The 25,218-nt window shown below is 40.1% G+C and overlaps 1 protein-coding gene across 11 annotated transcripts in view; it reads left to right on the top strand.

The window, feature by feature from the left end:
* The window catches only part of RALGPS1 (Ral GEF with PH domain and SH3 binding motif 1), a 322,505-nt gene that overhangs the window by 114,164 nt on the left and 183,123 nt on the right, over positions 1-25,218 (top strand). For all 11 annotated transcript variants that reach the window (XM_067541641.1, XM_067541639.1, XM_067541645.1 and 8 more), the window contains one exon: positions 14,749-14,875. In XM_067541641.1, coding sequence (XP_067397742.1) covers positions 14,749-14,875 — 127 coding nt within the window. The remainder of the gene's footprint in view (positions 1-14,748; positions 14,876-25,218) is intronic.

The following is a 25,218-nucleotide window of genomic DNA, read 5'->3' as shown; positions in this document are numbered from 1 at the left end:
TTTTCACTAATAAGCTGAGGAAGTATTCAGTTCAACTCACTGATGCTGGCTGTTGTTGATGCAAATAGTAATAGGAACTGTACATTAGACAAAGGCCCTGATCCTGCAACTTGTTCTGCATAGGGTGGACTCCTGTGCCCTCAAGATGTCCTTCTGGCTTTGGTAGGGCTCTGTATGGGTACAAGCATCTATCCTCGCTGAAAAAGTTTCAGAATTTGAACCAGCAGTAGCATCTGCACTTAGCTGCGGTTAGGAAGAATTTTCCCCCTATAATATGGAATTGCAAAAACAGGTGCCATGTGGGAGATTTACATCTTTGTCCAGTATTGTCTACACCTCTAAAACAGGATTCTAGATTAGATTGACAAGTTTTCTCCTTTCTAGTAATTAACTATATTTAAAAACAAAATATTTTATTAAAATATGCTGTGATTGAGCATATGTTATTCTGAGCACTTCTGTACTAGGTAAAAGTTGCAATAACACTCGTCTGTAGCCGCAGTGTTACAGGTTTTGAGATCAAGCCCAACAGCAATAATTTCTTCTGGTGTTTGCATTACTGTTCTTCTGCTGAGTCTTTAGAGTTCTCAGTAGCTCCTGTAATCATAAACTTTCCTGTTCTCACCAACCTGTGATTGGTTCAGTTCTCAGGGCGGGGATCAGTAAGATGCCTGCCCAGAATGGTGGTTTTCTTATGACCGAAAGAAAACTACTTAGCATGCTTAGTAATTGCCACACTCTGATTTTGGATGTTTAGCTAGAAATGTCCACAAATTCCCTTGTTTTGCTCTCTGCACACATGCAGAAACACAAATAATTCACATAAATCCATTCCTCTCCTTTCCCTGCTGCTGTTACCCCTTTCTTAGGGCTTAAACTGCTGCAATATAAAGCCTCAGTGGGTGTTTCTACACTGCAATTAAGCACCCACAGCTAACCTATGTCAGCCAACTTGGGCTCATGGGGGTTGGGCTATGAGGCTGTTTAATGACAGTGTAAACATTCCAGCTTGCGCTGGACCCCAGTCTCTGAAACTCTCCACACACCCCCACCTCCAAAGGGTCCCAGAGGTCAGGCTCCAGTCCCAGTATGAATGTCTACAACACAATTAAATAGCCCTATAGCCCAAGCTCCATGAGCCTGAGTCAGCTGTCATGGGCCAGCCATGGGTGTTTAATTGCAGTGTAGTCATACCCAGAGGGACTACTCATGTGTTTAAAGTTAAGCCCATGTATAAGTGTTTACAGTCTCAGGGCCTAAGAAATGGTATTTGTGATGTTTTTTGTTTTCACAGTGTGACTCAGACATAAATATGTGAGCTTGTGCTTTCCTTTTAGGAGTCTTAAATATCTACTGAATTTCTTTGTTTTGTGCTGGTAAAGGCTAAAGAATTGAGGGTCTAAAAACGTATCCTTAACTAATGAATTGGACCCTAAAGGGAATGGAAGGAAAAGCTAAACCAGTTTGATAACCGCTACTAGAATAACTTTACAGCATTGTGGTTCATCTGAGTTGAAATTTGATAATCAGATACATTCCATTCTTATGACATACAAATGGGAAGGAGTTATGGTTCCAAGTATAATAAAATAAACTTCTTTAACATCTGGAATCCAGTGAATAATTGCCTCAATTAAAATAAATCATTGCTTATTTTGTATATTGAACAATTTATTTTTCATGTAATTTACTACTGTATATGATAAAATAGTTATTTAACCCATGTTCGATACTAACTTTTAAAATTAAAGATCAATTTTAAAATGACAGATTATTTAAACAGTCAATGAGAGAGAGGTTGTCATTAATGCAGGGGAATACAGCAGATTGAGGCAGTACAGGTGCAGGAACTTTTGCATTCTTTGCATTCTCAGGTTGCCGGGGAGCCTGAACATTTCTTCCAAGCTTGACCACTCATAACCAATTACTGTAAACCCCTTCCTTTCCAATTTACCTAATCTATACATCTCTCCCCACAGGCCTGTGCAAAATACTGTTGCTAATATTTTCCATGTCTGTTGCTCTGACCGCATCACACCTCTATTTGAATCCCTTCACAGGTTCCACTTGTTTTCCCAAGTCAAGTTCAAGCTTCTTGTCTTCACTTGAAGGTTCTTCCTAACTCTCCTCTGTCCAATCTTGTCACTTGCCATTATTGCCTCTTGCCAACTCTCCTCTACCAATGATATTGTATCAGTATTGTATGATTGTCATCTTCTCCCACAAACATCACTTGTATCTTTTTCCATGCTGCTCTTTGTGTGTGGAAGACCCCCCAGGAGCTGATCATGAAGATCAATAGTGTCTCCCTGTAAGACCCAACTCTCCCATGATGTGTATAAGAATCAGCTAATTCATTATGTCTAGACAGGCAGATGGGATTAGCTGATTCTTTATTCATAATAATAAGTGCAAATCATGTAAAAATTGTATGTATTTGAATGTATCTCTTTCCTCCTACCCTTTATGTTTCACTTGTCATCTTAGGCTGTAAGATCTTCATATCGGGGATATGTTTGTATAATGCCTAGCATTTTGTCTAGTGCCTAGTGCTTTCATTGGGTGTACTATGTGCTATCATACTACAACTATTACAACTAGAACTAGAACTAGAACTACAACTAGAACTATTTAAACATAGTAGGTAAATAGAGAGTTTTCCAGCATGTGTCAGCAACTTGGGTCTGTTGGACAAAGTGAGGGAAGGGAGCAAATGTCAGAGTCAAGGGCTCTCCACTAAAAATGCAGCCTCCAGGAATACAAATCTATAGACACTCATCTGAGCCTTCCGAGCTGGTCTTAACTGTTGTGATTTAACAGAGAGGAGGTCTGTCAGATTCATGGAACCTAGAACAAGGAGAGATTTGCTGTTGAAAATAAACAACTAGAATTTGCACCAAGAAACTAGTTAGAAGTTTATGAAACATAGGCCTATGTGTTATCTCCTATAATGATGTTTTGTCATGAAAGCTTATCACATTTTCTATGATGTAGTCAATGAGCAAACAATCATATTGAGAAAGCAATCACATTGCTAACTTAGGTTCGGTCCCACATGAGTACAGTTCAGTGACATTCAGCATCCCTATTGTTTATTCACTTAAAAATATTAACATCAACATTTTCTAAGTGGAATAACACATACTCAGGTTTATCTAAATTTTTGAGATGTTTGTCTTCAATTGTACATTTATAACTATTAATATTCTTTTAAACCTTACTGCTTATCTATTCCCATTAGTATAACACAGTGAGAATCTGCAATGCCTAACTCTGTGCTTTTCCCACAAACTGATTAATAATGTAGGACCCCATTCTCCACTCTGTTGTATGAGTTTAATCCTATTAAAATGAATGGCTGGGTTCCGTCCCTATAACCAAGAAGAGAGTTTGTGGCTCATTGTTATGGTAAAATGTGTGCAGATGAAGCCCACTTTACTGTCAAAATATACATCTTTCTTTGTATCATCAGGAATTGCATGTTCTCACTGTGGTCCTAGCTACCCTTTTAAATTAAATGGTCCCTGATTATCCTAGTAAATGGATCATATAGCATACAGAGGCACTAAGCATGCATTTCTCACACCCCTCTTTCCTACTCTTTGGCAGCACTCACAAGTACAGCAATAATTAACCACATGCTGAACAATGCCTGGTCAATATAAATTTGGCAATGTCCTGCTAGTAGTTTTTCCTGCTACTGGGTGTCCTGCAAATTGGGATGTTTATGTGCCAGTGACAGCAATTGCTTCCTGCATTCACAGAGAAACCACAATCTGGTAGTAAATCTCACTCCCTTCTACTGCACCTCACTACTACATTACTGCCTGCAAAGTGTTGCATCTTTTATAGACATTTTCTCTCTGAACGCTCTTCTGTCATCTTCTAGTTTTCCTGCTTTTCATAGGGTAGTAGGTTGGCCCCTGGTGTATTTTCATCATCTACTTTTTTAGAGATGCTACTGTGACAAAGTGGAGGTATTTTGGGGGTTTCTCTGAGTGCGGTATGTGTGCCTCAATTCCCCCCCCTCCCCACATGTTTCTTGTGTGTTTTGGTGATGGGACTTGGGTGTGTAATCATTGCAGAGGCCACCGGAGGGCAGAAGGGCCTTCCCAAGCCACATGTCTGCTGGCCAGACCCATTTGTCCTCCTGAGTCAGCCAGCTGGAACAAGTTGTGGCAGGTGAAGACCAGAAGGAGTGGCCAGCTTGCCTGGGAAGGAGACAAAGGACTGGGAGGGGCTAGGGGGCGGGTCTGAGGGTGGCTGGGGGAAAGAGGGCAGTCTCCCATGGGGGCCCGATGGGGAGGGATCTCTGAGAATGGGGCTCTCCAGGTGGTTGCTGCTGTAACTCCTAGTTGAGGCTGATAGCTACCAAAGTCTTTCTACACTGTGAACCTGAGAACTAATAAACCCTTCTGACTTTCATACTGGCTGTGAATCGCTTCTGACTGCAAGGCAGGGTGCATGGCCTTTTAGGTGTGGAGGATCTCCCCGGGACCCATCCAAGGGGGGGTTCCGCAGGGGGAGTTCCAGGTGGAGCAGGAGTGCTGAACACTGCGGGGCCAGAGTCAGGAGGCTGCGGCACTGGTGTTTTGAGCAGACTCCGAAGCACTAGAGTCCTGACTGGCTGCACTTCAGTGGTTCAAGGGCATGATCCCTGTGGGACTTCATCACAGCTACTCAACAGAATTATTTCATTTTAGGTTGTTGTTTTTCTAATTTCGCTAGCAGCTAAAGTATAAAGCTGTCTGTGATTTCCTTGTTTTGCCTGTCTTAAAGCTATTTTCCATCTGTTTATGTTCAGAAGTCTCTATAAATCCAGTTATCCACATATTACTCCTCCTTTGCTATGACGGTATAGTCCTTCCATTGACTTTAGTGGGATTTGAAACATGCCCAGGTGATAGCTCTCCCAGTTGGAAGATAAAGATGACATTCAAAGTTTTATGGAGTTCAGTTTTTCAGCTCATCAGACTCTTGGTCCATCAACTTCCATTTCCATCTTATTTATTTTTGTTAAAACCCGTATTTTCATTATTTTAATTAAAAATAGTGATTGGCTAGCTTGGTCAGCACATTAGGAAACTTCAGCATCGAGATCTAAACAAACACCTACTTTTGCAGGACAAGGTCACTCTGCTTTCATCCCATACTCTCTCTAGCTTCCATCTAAAACTAAATAATAATGTAGCTACAAGTATCTCCATTTATGGCTTTCTCTAATCTTTGCATTCCATGTGCTGCCCCACCTGAACTAGGTTTTCAAAAGTAGAAAGTCCATATCTCATAACCCAAGGTTACTTTTAAAAAATGTAAGTAACAAGTTAGAACTGTAAACTAGATGGCTACAAAATGTATTACTATCCTGAGAATTCTTAAATGGAGAGAGATACTATACCTCTAGAAAACTGCAACTATATCTTCTCATAAGTTGCTCAGCTCATTTCCATCTGATCGTTTTGGAAGAAAAAATTTAAACTATAGAAAGTCATGGTCTGTCAACACGTGACTATCCACATGAGTTTCAGTTTTGGATTTTCATTTTAAAAAATTCAAATGATTGTTCCTTTTCCATTCCTTATTAACATATTTTCTCCTTGTCTCATATTGGCCAGCCAGCCAAGCAGCTGTTCTCAGGGTGTCTGGGCATCTACTTAACAGTCACACCCATAAGTCTTCTTGAACAATTGTGTTAAATTATCCCAGAGGACCAAACTTGCTCTTTTTTCCATTGTCGTCATAATGAGAATCTTACATCCAGGTTTTATTTCCACAGCTGGTTAACTATAAACCTCTAGATTTCAAATATTGTTAACTACATTTATATTGAAGATACAGTCCTTATAAAGGTCTGAAATAAATCTTCAGCTGCTAGCTCCTGGTAAGTAACGATACCAAATGAATCACCAATACATCTTACTCCAAATAATTCAATTTCCAAATGTTTAATGTCCTTGGCATATCTGATTGAAAAATCTGATGGGTAGATAACATGAACCAAATATACCTGACAGAAACCATCTTATATTTCTCTGCCATTATTCTCATTCCTTTCTTTCCATCTCTCTCTGACAACATGGTTTGGTCCTAAATCTATCACATCCTTCAGCTTAACTTTCATGTCATAGTACAGGGGTGGCCAACCAGTGAGAGACAAAGAGCAGCAGTTACCTTGCCCTCAGGGAGCATGTCAATTTCACTTCCCCTCCTCTGGCACTGCTCTGTCAATTTCCACAGCAGCTTGTCAATTTCACTCCCCCTCTTCTCCTAGCTCTGCATTTGTCTGAGCAAAGAGCTGCATGCAGCTTGCGAGCCATGGGTTGGCCACCCCTGTCATAGTACATCAGGCTAGAAAAAGGTCATGCAAAATTTTAAATAAATTTATTGAATATTTGCCAAAATAAATGTTTTTACAAGTAAACCAGAGTGACACCTATAGTTAATGTTTCCATCTAGCCCCTGTTTTACATCGCTCATACATTTTCAAAACTTTTGCCTGTGGGTTGATATTTTCTAGCCTTGGCCTCTATCTAGTGTTAATTAAGTTTGAGGGGGGAAAATAGGTCAACTATTTCCATGTGAATAGGAAGTATGTAATAGGAAGTCTTCATACTCAAACTTTTAAACTCAAACTTCATACTCAAACTTCTAAACCCTTTGTCTTGAAAGCATTACAAAAAATGCAACAGCTGGCTCAGCAAAGCAAGAGAAATGTCACCAGTGAAATTCTTGAGAAACTCAGGAAAGCACATCAGCTCACAGCTATACAACAGATGGTCAGTGTCATGAAACTAGAACCTGATATAATAAAACAGAAATGAAAATGGCATAAGCCACCAACATTGTGAGAATACTAACAACAAACAAAACAAAAACCACGGCCAACCAACTACCATATGAACATTTCAGTTTCAGACAATAAATACAGGAGTATACAATGAGACATTCAGAAGTCAATTTACCAGACGCCAAAGCTGATAGCATAATAACCAAAAATCTTAAATGAAATGCTTAATACAATCCTTTATACATAAAGAAGAAGCTTATTATATATTCAGTAAAGTTACTGCCTGAAAAGGAGAGACAATCCCAAACAGATAACTTACGTTTTAGGAATTGTTTGGGGTTTTTTTGTTTTAAGCTTCTGAAAAGGAAATTTTACTACTTTAGGTGTAAAACATTTGCTCTATCCTGAATAATCCTACTCCTTCCTACGATTATTTGTTTGTCTCTTCTGGTTTGTAGTATCCTGTGGCATGACACTAAACTAGCAAATGTGAGGATAGTTGCCAAATCCACATATTTCTGTTGTTTTCTTGTATTATTTATTACAGATGTATAGAATAATCCAAACATATTTCAAGATTCTGGTTTGTAGGAGTTTAGCAGTAGAGTAGCTCTACTATACTGGTTTTGGTTCATATAAATTGAGTGGCAAATATTTGCCATTCAGATTATGTAACAGTCTGAATCACAAAATTTGAATGTAGCCGAAAGAGAGGATGGGGAAAGAACACTGATTTTTAATTTTTTTGGTAAAGAAAAACCCCAGAAGTTGAATCCCCATTTTGAGTACAAAAGAGAATCCTACCTTAAGTATGGTTTTACTAATGCTTTCAGGCAACATTATTTAGCTTGGTAAAAGTGTTCCATTCACAGTCTCCAGGGCACATGTAGCAAAACAGAATTATCTCAAGTTATTATTTCTTTTGTTGGGCACTTTCCAGATATGCAAGAAGAGACTGCTCCTTCCCTAAGGAATAGATAATCTACGGATGGGCAGAGAAGTCAGGAAAGGGTAATAACAAAAGGGACATACTGTACAAATCAACATGATCCACTGTAGGTAACACCTCAGAACTAATTTTATAGAAATGATCTAATAGCAGAGAGAGTAATGGCCTTGCACATATTTTCAGGGAAATTGGACAATATATGAGGCTACATGAAAAGATGTGGAGGAGATTTTTCAAGAAGATGAAAGGGTGACAATGGTGGCAATGTGGTAATAAAAGTAGAAGGAACAGATTCATAGAGAATCTTGAAAGTGGCTGTTATTTAAATCTGATGGAATGGGAGATGGAAACCCAATGGAGAGATTCAAAGAGTGCAATGACACAATCAAATCAACGGACAAGGAAGAAGACTAGCAGCCCTAAGTCAGTAATTTTTTTTTTTCAATGAATGAGCTGGGTCTCAGAGTATTTTAAATAGTTGTTCCCCCGCGCGCCGCCGCCCCCCGACCACCCAACCCCCCCCAAACCTGGCTTCTCTGAAGTGTCTGGTCTGCACTTGATGTGAATCCATCTTCGGTACAGAACACGTGACCTTAAAAAGAAATGTATTAGATTAACATTAAAAATAACATACAGTTTTAAAAAAGTATTATTTTAAATACTTTATTCTTAATCTGTAATGTAGTCATGGCTTTTCCAGTGTGCAGTAGATCAGTTGTTAAAATTGTGGAGTGATTGTGAGTGTTTTATTTAAACATAAGACAGAACGTTTCCTCAGGTCAAATGATAATATTCAAGGGCCTGATCCTGTTGTTCATTTTTCATGTGGTCAGTTTTCACTGATGCAAGAAATCCAATTTGCTTCAATGGTACTGTTTATGTGATTAAAAATCCCTAATGCGAATGTTTTTCTAGGATCAAGCATGAAATTTCTGTTTGCCCATGCCCCTTAAGTGTGTGCATTCCTTGAGACCAGAGGTGAAACTAGGTTGTGGGCAGACATTGATGGGCTCCCCATAATGATAAAAATGTGCCCTCCTTTGGTCAGGGTAAAATCTAGGATTTGGGCACATATTGATGCACTCCCTATAGCAGTTAAAATGTACCTTCTAAAGACCTCCTGTATAGCACCTGACCTTCATGTCATACAGTGAGTGTTTAGATAAAGATCGATCACAGTGTAGACTAAAGAACTTGGGATCTAAATGACAGGACATTCCTGGAGTGGGGGACAACTTCTGTCTAAAACAGTTCCAGTCTCCCATATTGCAGGAACCCTGTGTTGATTCATTGTACTTGGGAAAGTGAAGCACTCACTGAAATGAAGTTTGGATAAAGGCAGGAGCCTCATGGAGACTTCAGTTGCAAAGTGCACCTGTGCACACACCCTGCATATACTCATTTCAGAGATTGTTATGTTCAGAGACATTTACATATGTTCAATAACAAAAGGGGCATGTTTGGATGTGTGGCAGATTTTGACATGACACCTCCTCACTCCCTCTTGCTTGTTGCTGGTTTGGCTTAATGTGTGCTTTTAAATCAGTTTTGTTAAACCAGTGTGAAAGATTGTATAGACATTCCTGATTTGAAATGAAATAAAAAACTCAGAATACTGTGGAACATGTACCAGTTTTTATTTTTAATTTGGAAATATATCCATACTGATCAACCCCAGCTTCAGAAATTCAGTTTCTTACAGACAAAACTTTCCATAAAAATATACCTTAAATGGATAAATAGAGTTTAATCTAGCCTTTTTTGTAAAATAAATTTAGCTAGCCTATTCTATAAATCAGAATGTTTATATAGCATGATTAGATAATACACAACCTTGATATAGAGAGGGAGTCGTGTCAATTGTATGAAGTTAATGTGATCAATATTGGGTGAGCTGTTAACTATTCAGAACCGTGAAATATAAATGACTATGTACTTAAAACTCCCAAAGGATAAAATACAATTTTATAAAAATGCTTAAAAGGAAAAAAAATGCCTGTGCTGTCTCTTGAGTATGAAGATTTGGTATTAAGGCTCTGATCCAGTAAAGAACATAAGTAAGTACGTGCTTAACTTTATGCAATAAGCAGTCCCAAGTAGGTGCAAAGCAGGGAAACAAACAATGGGACCACTCACATCCTTGAAATTAAGCACATACATAACTGATTGCAGGACTGAAGGTATATCTTCACTGCTGCGTCGGCAGGCATCGATGCAGTAGCATCGATAGCTCAGTCGATCAGAGAGCGCTCTCCAGTCAACTTAATTAATCCACCTCCCCAAAAAGAGTAAGGCAGTGTCCCGTAGTGCTGTGAAGATTCTGCACTTCATGAATCTAAGTACGTCAACGGGAGATACAAAAACTACATCTCCTGTTGACTGCTGCCGCCAGTGTAGACCAGCCCTGAGTCTTAAAGAAGTTTCTATGAGTTTACCATATGTATCCATGTGAAAGTGCATTAACATTTGCTTTCAAGATATCTATATATGACATTTTATGGAATTACAGAATGTCATTAGATAAATAAGAAATGAAATATCTGATGTATGCCCTGTTTTTAATTTAGAAAGCAAAATGTTAAGCCATCATCTCAGAAGCCTATCAGTAAAGAACATTGTGACCATCTAAGGAAGAAGAAATTAACTTCCCTTTTGCCTAAAATAAGTCATTGTTTCTGATGCTTTAGAAAGCTGTTGCCATCACATCCTTTACTGTGATTACTACCACTGATACTGCTGACACTGCTCATATCACTGGCATAAAAGTCATGTTTCTTTACATTTGTTTAAAGTAAAATATCTTTTATCATCACTGTGTCCTGTCTGTGCCTAGGTTAGCCCACCTGAAAATGCCAAGGTCAGAGCAGGCTGCAAAAAGGAGAGCAGATTCTCCCAAACTGGTGGCTAACTCTGAAGTTAGTCACTAGTCACAAACACTGCTTCTGATCCCCCACACTGGTTACCAGGAAGCTAAAACAAAAAGTTACACAGCCCCCTCTATTATTTCAGTCTCTGGCTCCCAATTAGCGACTAGGTCCAGTAAAGAGATAAATTATTAAAACTCTATTCCCTAATCCAAAAATGTTATCCTGATCCCCAAAGGGTCAGCCACATTACCAAATCAAAATGAGTTTGGATCTTACCCAAAATACCACGCTGCGAGCCAATCCTTTAGTAACTAAAACTAAAGGTTTATTATAAAAAGAAACAAGATGAGAGATGTTAAATGATTAAAACAATCAGATACATACAAATGTCTTCCAAGTCCATATATATCAAGAATTGTGGAGTTTGCAGGCTCGTATAGTTCCTCTGGAGCATATCCAGCTTCAGTTGTAGATGAATTGATATAGAGGTAGGAAACAGGAATGAAGACAAGATGGAGATGGTACAGCTGCCTTTTATGTCCCTTTGCCATGTGGCTTGTCCCAAACACAGCACATGACCTTAGAGTTCCCTTGCCATAGGCATGTTCTTACATGTCCTGGTGACTCATCATGTTCTTTCACTGGATTCATTGTACACTTGAGTTCTCTTGCTGGGCCATTAAGCACTCTTAGTGCACCTGCCATTTTGTCTGAGGGTGTCACCCAGAACACAGGACAAGTTTGAAATACAAATATACCATACATATTTAGACTTTATAATGCAAAACTGACACATACATATAAATGTGCTTATTGATCTTAGCGAGTCCATGTTTGCGGCCTCTTTTTCCTCAGTGCCAATGACGGTGCTGGTGAACGCGACGGCTCGTAGTCTGGACAAAGAGTGGACTCCATCAGAATCATCTTCAGCCTTGCGTCCCTCTCCTTTTGGGTTTGGGGCTTGAAGGACCTAAAGATTTTACATTTATCCTTCCTATGTTTCTCCCCGAGGCATCGGAGGCAATGGTTGTGAGGGTCACTCACGGGGAAGGATTTTTCACACGCAGTGCAGGCTTTAAAGCCAGTGGAGCTAGGCATGGCTGAGCTCTAGCCCCTAAGGGGCACTATCTTACACAACTTAACTACTTAATCACTATAAAAACAATTAACAGAACTTGAATAACAAAGCTATAGAACTAAGGGATGCTACTTGCGGTATTTGCAAGAGACAGACGTTCCAGTAACCGTCACAGGCGGAAAGAAGGAACTGGGGCATGAGCGCAGTACTCCAGGGGGCGCCTGAGCCGACCCTACGGAGCTAGCTAAGGGAAAAAAGTTCCGGGAATCTGTGCACGGGGCGTGCACACACCTATAATGGAATGGATATGAGCAACACATCTCGAAGAACAACAGTTACTGATAAGTAACCCTGTTTTTTCCATCAGTACCTTGCATGGCATATGCTACACTATATTTATTGCAATTCTATAATATTGGTATCAGTGATATTATAGCAAAAACAACGAGAGTTCTGTGGCACTTTAAAGACTAACAAATTTAATATTTGCAGGCATAAGCTTTCAAGAGACTTCATCTCTCTTCTTCAGATGCAGTAATACAGAAAATAGGTAACACAGAGGCATCTTATAGATATCCAGGTGCATTGAGAACAATGGGGGAGGTGGAGTCCGGTACTTAAGACCTAATGACAACCATTCAATAGGAGGTGAGAATGGGCGAGCAAAGTAATTTACCTTCGGTAGTGAGATAGCCACTCCAACTCTCTGTTTAAACCCAGTTTGAATGTGTCAAGTTTGCAGATCATTTCTAACTCAGCAGTTTCTCTTTGAAGTCTGTTTTTGGAGTTTTTTTTGGAGAAGTACAGCGACTTTCAGGTCAGAGACAGAATGCCCTGGGGAATTAAAGTGTTCTCCCATTGGTTTATGGATGTTATTTTTATGTCTGATTTGTGTCCATTTATCCTTGTGCATAGTGATAGTCCAGTTTGACCAATGTACATGGCAGAGGGACATTGCTGGCACATGATGGCATACATAACATTAGTGGATATGCAGGTGAATGAGCCCCTTACGGTGTGATTGATGTGGTTAAGACCAGTGATGATGTCATTAGAGTTGATGTGTGGGCAGAGCTGACAACGGGGTTTGTTGCAGGGATAGGTTCCTGGGTAGGATATTTTGTAGGGTGTATGGTTGCTGGTGAGTATTTGCTTCAGGTTGGGGAGCTGTCTGTAAGCCAGGATGGGTCTGCCGCCCACTGCGTGATATTATAAGTGATCATTATATGCCAGACAGTGTCACACTGAATTTTTGTGAAAGCAGAAACAGATTCTGCAAGGAATTCCTTCATTATAATTGATTTCAGCTACAAAAAATGGTAAAATTCTACAATGCTGGCATATTTCTACATCAGTGAAATTTGCCAGCTAGGAAGTGGTGAGTTAGAATTAGGTCTAGGTCCCTCCAGGTAGATTAGTGTGTCCACACAGAGCCTGAAGAATACTGGGGTGCTCTGTGTGGGCTACAACAGTCCATAGCCATGAATGGCAATGCAGAATCAGGATGTTAGTGAATATTCATAAAACTCTCATAATTTTTAATGTGAAAAGTGAAAAGAGGTGATTTCAGAGAACTCCAGCTGTTGTAGCCTTTCTGTTCTGTTCACCATATTCCCCAATATCTTTTGTGTTATCTCACTGACAGCTAGTATTCAATTATGTGTAGTTTTTCATTACTCATATTCAACTTGTGTATGCGCCATTCTTAATTTGCTTAGGCCTTGATTCTCACAAAGTCCCAGTCCTACGATTCTGTGATTCAGTTGAAAGGGCTCAGGTTTGTGCTAAAGAGTAAATCCTCCAGAAATGTAGGTATGCCATACTTCCCAGGCAGTCCTGTTTTTCTGTGACATTCTTCCTGTTTGGGAACAGAAACAAAGAAATCCAAGACAGGGCAGTTGCAGATTACATCAAGAGGGTAGTGGGAAGCTTTGTTACCTTATTTCAGTGCATAGTTTCCATTCTTAATAAAGGGTTTATCTTTAAACCTGGATGCTTGCAGTAAGATACTACAAGGTTGACTACTGCATCCACACAGAACACCATTGACCTGAATGTGGCTCTGCCGCTTCAGCAAATCAGTCCACCCCTGCATTATCCACTGCAGAATAAGAGTCTAGATCACTATGACCAGTCTCATGGCATTGTAAAAATGTTAGTTGTAAAGTTCTCATTTAAGCTTTCTGGAACAATAATTGGAATATTGGGAGGGAGCTGTCCAGATAGCATTGTGACATGAGAACTTTTTCTTATCTTAAAGTACAAGTTTAATAACACAAAATTAAGCAGTCTGCAATGCCATAATTTTTATGCATCCACACTGGCTCCAACTGGCTTTTTTATTGTGGTTTCAAAAATATTAGCCAGATACATAAAATCAGCTAAAAGTGAACAAATATTTTGATATAGTTGTATATTACACATTTACATCTCCATATTTTAGCACATCAAACTCTGATTCTGACATGTTTTGCCTTACTCTGTGTAACTTTGTAAGGTTATGTAGGAAATAGTAAGATTAACCAGAAATGTAAATATTTTAATACTCCCAAGATTCTTTCTTCCAAGGTTTTAGCAACTCTGTTAAGGTTTATAGACATACTTTTAATGAGAAACTGATGAAATGGTGTATCTTGCATTTATATAGCGCCTTTCTTAGTAGTAGTTATTTTAACTTTCAAAATCAAGAGGCATATAACAAATTTTGTAACTTAGGAAAGGATGTTAATGTCTGGATTAAAGCATTTTACATATTACCTTTAAAAATTTAACAGAGCTGATGTTAGTGTCAACATTTTGTCATTTTACATAAACATTTATATAAAAAGATAATGATAAATAGATTAACAAAATATGTATTAAATAATACTAAGGATCTGTAGCTTCAGAGTTAAGACTGAAACTGTACTTTTATTTTAATGTGCAAAAACTCCCAAACATTATACTTCTTTAGGCTGGTTTGTTTGTTTCTAAATCTAACCAAATGTCCTTGTAGTATGCTTTCTGTCTTCTGGATGATACTATTTCTTGAGTTTGTATTCACTGTTTATCTTTCTCTTCTCTTTAGCTTCTGAATCGCAAAGACAAGACCACCTTTGAGAAGCTAGACTACTTAATGTCTAAGGAAGATAATTATAAGAGGACACGGGAATACATCAGAAGCTTAAAGATGGTCCCTACTATTCCCTATTTAGGTAGGTGTGAAAACAGGCTTGTGGTATCTGTGGAAATATATTCAGTTTTGATAAAAAGTCTTTGCTGTTTCTGACTGACAAATAGTCAACTGGCACCCTGTATACTTGAAGGAAACCACATATTGAACATGTGGTTCACTTAGTATGTTGTTCAGGAAGGTTAAAGGTAGTGAAGCATTTTAAGTGTAATAATGTCTAAGATCACTGAACTTAGAGAACTTGCATCTTCACATTAAATCTGGAAACATAATTTCATCAATATTCAATGTGGATCATAGCTCTTTTTAATTTACAAGAGGATTGGATTTCGGGAATGTCTTAGATTGAAGTTTTTGTTAGAGAGGCAAGGTGGTGAGGTTTGGACCAAAAGAGAGAAGTTTTCAAGTTACTCAGAGTTCTTCAGGACTGGAAAAGGTACTCAGAGCGTTACAGCTAAATACAAGGTGGAACAGATTGTTTAGAATAAGTGATGAACACATATTCTAAGGGACCTTTCAAGGTAAAGTGGCCCATTAACACTCTTGCAGTCAGAAAAAATGAGGGAGGGGGGAATTAATTAATTACATTTTTTTTGGTAAAGTTTTTTTTATTAGAGATGGACCAAATACCCATATGTTGCTGCTGTAGGTATTTTAGACAATTTTCTCAACTTGATGCCCCCAATATTTCCACTGAACTGAATGATGCCATTCTTCAGTGATTAAAACAGAGATAGTGGACACAAACACAAAAAGCAACCTAACCTATTAAAATGATTTGTGCAATGCTCTCCATTGTTAGGACTTGTTTACACTAGAAAGTTTTGTTAGCACAAGTTACAGTGGTGATCAAAAAGTGCTGTAATTACGATGCTTGTGCCTGTCCACACAGCACTCATTATGTCGTTGAAGTGCATCCACAGTTGGTGCTCTAGCATCAACATTGAGAGCAGTGCACTGTGAGCAGCTCTCTCATTGTGCAACTTGCTACCTTGTGCCAGTTGGAGTTGTGGGAAGGCAGAGAAGATTGCAGTGCATCATGGATGCGGGCCTACTGTCCCATGATGCAGTGATTTCCATCTCATCATTTCATGGGTTTCCAACTGTGTTTCACGGCATTTTTCAACAGCCCCAATATCCTGAGCACTCGCCATCTCTGTCTGAAAGGATGGATCCTGCACTGCTCTCCACTGTTGTAGTCAGTGTTCTGAACACATCGCAGCCGGTCATTCAGTATATCATGAGCTCCCAATTGGAGCTTGAATCCGAGGTGTCTGACCTGCTGTGTGCCATGCAAACAAACAGTGCCGGATTACTGTTTGCATTCATGGAGCATCTGCACACGGTACATTGTTGCTTTTGGGCATGTGAAGCAAGCACTGAGTGGTGGGATCTCATCGTTATGCAGGTCTGGGATGATGAGAGTGGCTGCAGAACTTTCAAATGCACAAAATCACCTTCATGGAACTCTGTGCGGAGCTCGCCCCTGCCCTGCTGTGCAAGGACATAGAATGAGAGCTGCCCTCTCAGTACCATTGAACTCAGTGGGATTTTTGTCATTGACTTTAAATGAGGCCAGGATTTCACTTGATTTATCAATGTTCATTATAAAGCCCATGATTTTAAATAATTGTATGTTAAGTGGCAATAAAACATTGTCTTACAAAAGGGTAAAACAATAAACAAATTATTATTTCCTTGCTACAGTGACTGTTATAGCATAGCATGGTCTGCTCACCGCCCTATTTCATTCGGTGTACAGGATAGATGGTGCTCCATGAATGAGTAGCTATTTACTATTCCTATTTTTCCTCTGAATTTCCAGTCTGAATTTCCTATGTGTTGCTTACTGCAAACCATCCAAAATCCTGCACTGAATACAGAATTTTCTCATTTTCTGTATAACTCTTTCTCATCTCATTTAAGTGCTTCATAAACATTAATGAATGTATCTTCACAACAAGCCTCCAAGGTGGAGTGTTGGTATTATCTCTGTTTTATAGATGAGGAACTGAAGAACAGGGAGGTACGTCCAACATTGTCAGGTGTCCACTAATTTTGGATGTCCAACTTGAGACATCTAGGGCATGATTTTTCAGAATATTTAGTATTTGTATACCACTTTATACATTTGAAGTGCAACTCCAATCAACTTAGCTGTAGTTATGAATGCTCAGCACTTTTGCAGATCTGTTCCCAGTTGTCTCAGGTAGGGCATCTAAAAAATGAGGGGCACAGTTGCTGGCCACCTATAAAAAGTTTTGGTTTAACTGATACATGCAGCATCCTATAGGAACTCTGTAGCAGAGGCTAGTATGGAATCTAGTTCTCCATATTAGCATTCAACTACAAGACCATCCTTTCTCTTCCCACCGTCTCCTTCCTCATTCACTGCACATATTACAACTTCTGCAACAAATGAGGGGAAGGTCCTTTAAACAACAGCCTCATTCACTAGGTAACCCTGGTTCATTCCCTGAGCACTAAATGAGGCAGGGATCCTGTGGAAAAAATAATGTGTAAACGTGATGAAAGCCTGTATCACAGTGCATACGCACAAGGGGACATACTGTTTTATAGTCAGTCCTCCATGATTCCAGCATGCCAGCAGAAAAGAGTATTGAGAACACAAAAGAGATGGTTTCCCTGCTCTCAATTCCGTTGCTCAGTGTACAGCAACTACAGCAGCTAGGAGGAACAATATAAGGAAAGTCCTCCTCTTGCCCTATGGCTATGAGCTGGAGCATTCACGCTCAGTGCAGACCAAATCTTTACAGAATTTTGCTGCCAGTCTCTAACAAGCCTTTACTGAGTGTGTGCAAACAGCTGTTTTCAGAGGCATTTAACTTAATTGAAGTTGAATGGATTTTCACCAAGACAGCAAAAGGATCCTCTGTCCCAAGAGCAATCCGCAAAGCAAGTTTCAAACATGGAGATACTACAGCTTCACAACAAAATAGTTGTAAGAATTTTTTAACACTGGCAAAAGAATGTATTGTCTCCTAGTTCTTTGAAGCAGCTAAATGACTTTTGCTGAAGCTTTTTTTGCTGAAGTCAGACACTGTGATGCTTTGGGGTTCAACCCAGACCAGTAAGGGGCTGTGTAACGACCTGCCCTGTAACTATGCGTGTCTTCAATGCTATGCTCCTGTGGCTTACAGCCCTAGCGCCAACAGCCAATTTATAAGCATACAGGTCACATCCTGGTTTTCAGTGCCCAGTTACTTTTTGCGGAGTGACCCCAACACCCTCCCACTCCCAAATTTCCTCCAAAACATTTGCCAGTGTGACAGTCGGCTGTGTTACCCCTCTCATTTTCAGCAAGTAAGAGTTTTACTACTGCTAAACTGTATGAGAACTCCCTGACACCCTAATTGGTCTGCCTAGCCCTCAAACTCTTCAGGACTCTGCCAGGTTGAACCTTGCTTTGCAAGTAACAAACTTTGAACCCCAACTACTGAGTTCCCCAGAGACATCTACCACTTGTGGCCAACCCTTTCCTGGAACACTCATAGAAGTTAGGTTTGTTGCTCTTTTAAAGAGACAGTGTGCTTCAGCTCATTAATTTAACCATGAAACACTCATTTCAATCATATCACTGATTTGGACTATAGTAAAAGTAAAACAAATTTATTTAAGAAAAGGATATTGGATTAAGTGATACTAAGTATAAGAAATAAAGACAGAATTGGTTACAAGCAAACAAAAGTAAAAATGTGCTTCCAAGACTAAAAAGTAACTTCAGCAAATTACAATCTCTGCCTAAGCAGATTTCTCTCCTGTATTCAGGTCCCAGAGACGTCAACCCTCTTTGTTGAAGGATCCAATGTTCTGTGATTTCAAGAGCTCTTGCTGCTTAATCCCTCAAGTTATGGGTCCAAAAATGGCTTTCTGTTTTTGGCTTTTCTGTTCCTGCTCATAACTCCCCAAATTCCATTGACCCTGTTACAAGAGGCAGGAAGGCTTCCTGCTGTTCTTCCCTTCCTGTTGACTTTCCACCTCCCTCCCTCCTCATGTAAATGGGTTTTCATTGTTTTGATTCCATAATGCTTAATTTATGTTTCAGACAGGTACATAGTTGCCTTCCCTCCTGACTGGGAAAAAACCTGTTTCTCCCAGACTTTAAAGCATAGTATCACTGAGTATCCATAATTCCTCATATAGTATTAATTCAGACATTTCACAATTATATTAATCACCAGTGTGTCACAGGCTTTCATAAAAGAGCTTGCTTGATACCCTTCGATAATACACTAATATTGTATACAATCAGTTGATTCAATTGCTTATCATTTGAGGTTCAGAACCCCTATCTTTATAGCCCAGTAAACCTTTGAAATATATTCTTTGAAAAATAAGTCCAGACCAAGCTTCTGTCTCCTTTTTGGGTGTAGATGCCATATTGTCTGCCCAAAGTTCATTGCCTCTGGTTCAAGAGGTAGGAAGGCTCCTTGCGTGGTGCAGTCTCTATCCACCATTGAGGCTGTATTCATCTTTCCCCACTGATCTCCTGATAGCTTGTTTACCTGGCATGTAAATGTGCTTTTCTTTTTTTGGTCACACCTTGCCTAATTTACATTGGAGACACTTTTAAGCAGATGGAACCACATTCCTTTGGAACAGGTGTGTCACAGTCTTAATGGTATAATGTTATTTAAGCAGATTGGTGCCTATCTGATGTCTCTTTTTTAAGGTTTTTGTAAGCCATCGTAAGTGAGTTCTAAAATTTGTGGAATTTCATTTGTCCTAAAGAGGCTGGAATGGTTGTCATAAACATGTCTTTAATCTCATGAAAATATATATTTAAGCAGTGCTAATCGTTATTACTTATCTTAGTAAGTATGAATTTTTGTTGATTTCTTTTTCTTTCAGTCTCAGAACTGGTTTGGTGGCAACTTATAAATGTTAGCTGTCCATTAAGTCCACTTGCTAAATTCTTATGAAATTTAATTTGGAAAACATTGATGCATGGGCACAGCAAAACCGCATTTCTGAACTAAATGACTCCATTGCTGTCAATATGTTTCTTCCATATTACTCCAGAGCTCAAAAGTGCATTCTAGATCAATGGCCCATGAAAATATTTATTTGAAAGTAAAGCTATCAAAAAATAAGTATCACTGTAACTTGCAGGTTTTGAAAACTCATAAAACACTCATAGAGATTTAAAACAAGTAGAATGGTTTTTTTAGATGTGTATATATATGTAGATGCATAATTTTGCTCTCACTGAAAATGTACATATGCCTTTGGAATAAGTTTGATTAATAACTTTGATTACTACCCTTGCTGCTTGTTCAGTACTTAGTACTTGTGCATGTTGAACCCATATTATTCCTGACCAGATGCTACATTAACAGTAGTTGACAACTTGTTCTTTAGTGAATATAGTATTGGTACTAGACTGAAGAACAAGGACACAACAGGTACAACCTAGTCAGCAGCAAACTTCCCCATATACTTCTTTCCTACTATTGTGCCATATATGTCTTTGAAGGATTACTTTTAGTGCTAAAGGGAGAATTTATTATCCATTTCAATTAAGTCCTGGGCCTCTCTTCTGAAGACTTCCAAACAGAGCAGCAGCTGGTGAGAAACTCATTTTACATAGGCTGCTCAACAGGCAGTCAGCAGGTTATATGTATGTGCTACCACTTTCTGTCTCATTATGGAAGCTGTAGTTAATGCTGAGTTGAGTTATGCACTTAAAGCCAGGATTTAGTACATTGGGAACAGAAGAAATCCTAACGGTGGTATAGGCTCATTACTTGCTGGAGATAGTAGAATTTTAATAATACTACAGAAAAAAGAAGTATTCAATAGATATATCTGTTCTGTATTTGGCAAGAAGCAGAATGATGTCTTTGTATCACGTGAGAATGATCTACTGTTCAGTGCGTTAGTAACAAGGATATTAAACAACATCTACTAGAATAAATATTTTTAAATCAGCAGACCTCGATAACATATACCCAAGAATCCTAAAAGAGTTGGCTGAGGAGGTCTCTGGCTTGCTGATGTAAATTTGTAATAAATCTTGGAATACCAGGGAAATTCCAGAAAATTAGATGCATGCAAATGTCATGTCAATATTCAAAAAAGGCAGGTGGGATGACCGGAGTAATTACAGGCAGGTTAGCATGATATCATTCTCAGGCAAAATAATGGAATTTATTTTGATATAGAATATATTTGATAAATAATTAAAGGCTAGGAATATAATTAATACCACTCAAATGGTTTTATGGAAAATAGATTTTGTCAGACAAACCTGATTTCATTTTTTGAGGAGATTACAAGTTTAGTGGATAAAAGAAAATGTGTAGATTAATATACTTAGATTTTGTAAGGCATTTGACTTAGTAAAGCATGACATTCTCTTTAAAAATTAGCACTATACATGATCAAAAAAGTACACATTAAGTAAATTTGTCATTAATGATTTGGCGGATAGGATGGATTGCACCCTCAGCAGGTTTGCAGATGACACTAAACTGGGGGGAGTGGTAGATACCCTGGAGGGCAGGGATATGATACAGAGTTATTTAGACAAATTGGAGGATTGGGCCAAAATAAATCTGATGAGGTTCAACAAGGACAAGTGCAGAGTCCTGCAGTAAGGATGGAAGAATCCCATGCATTGCTATAGACCAGGGACCGACTGGCTAGGCAGCAGTTCGGCAGAAAAGGACCTGGGGGTTACAGTGGACAAGAAGCTGGATATGAGTCAACAGTGTGCCCTTATTGCCAAGAAGGCTAATGGCATATTGGGCTGCATTAGTAGGAGCATTGCCAGCAGATCAAGGGAAGTGATTATTCCCCTCTGTTCAGAACTGGTGAGACCGCATTTGGAGTTTTGGGCCCCCACTACAGAAAGGATGTGGACAAACTGGAAAGAGTCCAGCGGAGGGTAACAAAAATGATTAGGGGGCTGGAGCACATGACCTATGAGAAGATTCTGAGGGAAATAGGCTTGTTTAGTCTGCAGAAGAGAAGAGTGAATGGGGATTTGATAGCAGCCTTCAATTACCTGAAGGGGGGTTCCAAAGAAGATGGAACTAGGCTGTTCTCAGTGGTGGCAGATGACAGAACAAGGATCAGTGGTATAAAGTTGCAGTGGGGGAGGTCCAGGTTGGATATTAGGAAAATCTTTTTCACTAGGAGGGTGATGAAGCACTGGAATGTGTTATCTCGGGAGGTGGTGGAATTTCCATCCTTAATGGTTTTTAAGATGCAGCTTGACAAAGTCGTGGCTGGGATGATTTAGTTGGGGTTGGACTAGATGACCTCCTGAGATCCCTTCCAACCCTGGTCTTCTATGATTCTATGAACTCATTGACCTGTATAACTGGTTAAGGAGTCTCATCAGGGATTTTATAGGGAGTCTTACTCAGTCCTTCTAGAACAAAAGGATTGTAGTTTTGTCAGAGGCCATTGGGGGTTGGTGGGAGTCTAAAGGGGCTATTAGTAACAGAAGTTAGGGTATGGACATACAATAGCTGTACAACAGCTTTTTGTGAGATGATGAGTGGAAATGAAATAGATTGTCTTTGTTGAAAGTGAGCCAATTAGATATTACTGTATTGAGTACAAGAGTGCTGGAACATAATTATCAACAGGTCCACAAAGCTTTGATCTTGAGGCCAGTTTGGAAGCGTCATTTTGAAGAAGCAGGTGAGTAGTCAACAGAGTAACGTGCTACAAGGAGAGCCAGATTGCAAAGAAGGCCCAGGAAAGTAGTTGATTAGCTGCTAGGTGCAGCTGCTAAATATGTATTGGCTGTAACAGCACAAGAGGGGCGGACTAGTGCTGTGTGTGAAGAGGTCTGGGGAAAAATGAAGGAAACATACTGAAGGGAGGAGCTGTAGAGCTGGCTGTGTGCGAAAATAAGGGTTTGAATTACTGTAGGAAGGTTTGAGCCCTTTGATCTCTGAGTTGTTTTGTGTATTGGTATGACGGATTAAGGGTACTTGCAGTGGGGGTATACAATCCTAACCCTGAACTTGAGTGTATCCCTTTATACAAGACACATCAAAATGGCAGATTCAAAATTTGTAGGCTTTAAGCCCTGCTGTTCTGCTAATCCTCTTGATGGATAGGCACAATAGATATCTCTCTTGCTGGGATAATCTCGGTTTCTGAGTAAATGCTCAGAATGCTTCTCCTCTTCAAAAATATGCAAGTCACAAGGTACAAGGCTGAAACTCCACCTTCTGGAACAATCCATGAAGGTTTCTTCAGGACCTGAGGAAACAAGTTCCAAAGACCTACAAGTAGACAAGTCGGCATCATTGAACACCTTGTCAAGTAGACGGATGATGCCTAGCACTGATGAGGAGAAGATGGCACCAAAGCCAACCTTAATATCAGCATCAAAGCTGACGCCAACACTTTTGGGTCAAACTTCCTCCAAGTGCTGAGAAAGAAACTTAAGAAGGAGCTCAGTGTCCTCCCATTAGGACAAGCATAACAAGACCAGCAGACAGAAAGTTATTGAACATAGAACCTTTCCCCCTGAAATCTGCAGTTGATGCTGCCCAGAGCCCTATGTGTTTCTCCTACAGGTCTCAGCTGCCATTAGCCAGTCGTGTCCGTCGTCCCGTCCCGTCCCGTCTCCCCCCTCTCCCCCCCCCTCCCCACACACACACAGGCATTGGTTCAGTCAGCATCCAGTAAGTTAGATGTACTCCTGTGGCACGCCACTGTAGCTTTATTGGGGCACACCATCAGAAGCATTGAGAAGCCAGTCTCCATCACTGAGTCAGGTCTCTCTTCTCACCAGCATCCCTGGACAGTGGAGGAGCCAGGTCAATGGCCAGAGCAACTGCAATGCCTCATCTCACCACCAGAGGATCTCTGCACTTTATCCCTGTACGAAGCGGTATCCTTGGCATTAGTACTGACACTGGATGACTATGAAGCATTTCAGGAGCTTCTTTTGAGGAGTGCCAAGCAAGACATGAGAAATCAAAACAGTGATCACCGCAGAGAAGTCCCACAGGCTGTGTGACATCTTGTCTGCTTCTGGTTCATGCCCCTCAGCTTCACTGCAAATATATGTGGCTAATTGCTAGTCCTTACTGGCTAAGCATGACTTTCTCACATAGGACAGAGTGCCTCTGTCACAGGCTGCCCTGTTGTTCCCTCTTTTGGTCAAACATGGGGCAGCAGGTCCTCCCTGCCTCTATTTCCTCCTCTGTGGTGGCTCCCCTTAGCCTTTCCCACACAGCTCAGAGTTGGTGATATGGCTTGGCCCTCCGGCGAAGTCACTAAGCAAATTTAACTCCTCGGAAAACAAAAGTCTAACTGAAAGTTTAAACAAAATGATCTCCCTCTCCTTTGACTACCCTTTAGCCTGCCTTCTGGGCTCATTTTTCAGTTCTTCCCTTGCTTCATTATAGAGTGCTGACTCCCATGCTGCTTTCCTTGGAGTCCCTCTCAGAGTCCACAACTCACTGGAGTTTCCTGCTTTCTGCAGACCCTGCCTCAGGGCCTTCCACAGGAGCCCAACCTGCTCCCTCTAGTTCCTCTCTCTGAGTTTGAGCCCCAGATGTTCATTAGGTGTTCATCTAACTCCAGCCTCTCAGTTTGGGAGTCAGCTAATTATGGCACAGGCAGGGTTGAGATGTTTGTTCTTAAAGATACCTGTACAGATGGACTAGGCTCTGATTCCCCTCAAAGGGCCAGCCACTCTATGACAACTCCCTCATGACAACTGAGAGTAGCCTAAGGGCATAATTAAGGAGGGCCAGTTGCTGGTCAAGATGGCCTTACAGTGGCAATGGATGCCTCATGACCAGATGTATGGCCACCATCGTGACCATGCAGCAGGCATCATGGCTCCAAGTAGCAGGCATCCCAAGAAAACTACAGGACACAGTTGAGAACTTACTGTAGAAGAGTTAGAGCTATTCACAAAGTGGACTGACTAACAGCACTCTTTACTTGCTGAAGGACTCAGAAGCTACCCCTACTCATCTTGGCGATTTATATCCCCACACCGTACCTCAAGTACTACTGTCCTCAGTCACAGCAAAGACCATGCACTCCATCCTATCCTCCCAGACAGAATAAATATCATTCCAAGGAATGTGTGAGATACAAGAGGGGACATCAGCCTTTCTTCTCATCAGCAATGCATCTCGCTTCTAGGACTCAGCAGCAAATTTGACAAGATGGTCAAGCGGCACATCAGACACGATCTACAGAGCACCATCTTTGGTGCTCCCGATCCCCAGGATAGCTCCACCTTGCACCAATATCAGTGTATCATGCATGGATACAGTCACGCACTCTCTTTTCAAATTTAATGGTATTGAAATTCCTTAAGAGCCTACATGCTGCAGTTAGAGACCCAGCTTCTTT

The sequence above is a fragment of the Emydura macquarii genome, unplaced genomic scaffold (assembly GCF_026122565.2).
Source record: "Emydura macquarii macquarii isolate MOO-44397 ecotype Brisbane River unplaced genomic scaffold, CSIRO-AGI_Emac_v2 contig_691, whole genome shotgun sequence".
Classification (NCBI taxonomy): Eukaryota; Metazoa; Chordata; order Testudines; family Chelidae; genus Emydura; species Emydura macquarii.
Note: the sequence above shows the minus strand (reverse complement) of the source record. Positions and strands in the feature narration are given on the sequence as shown.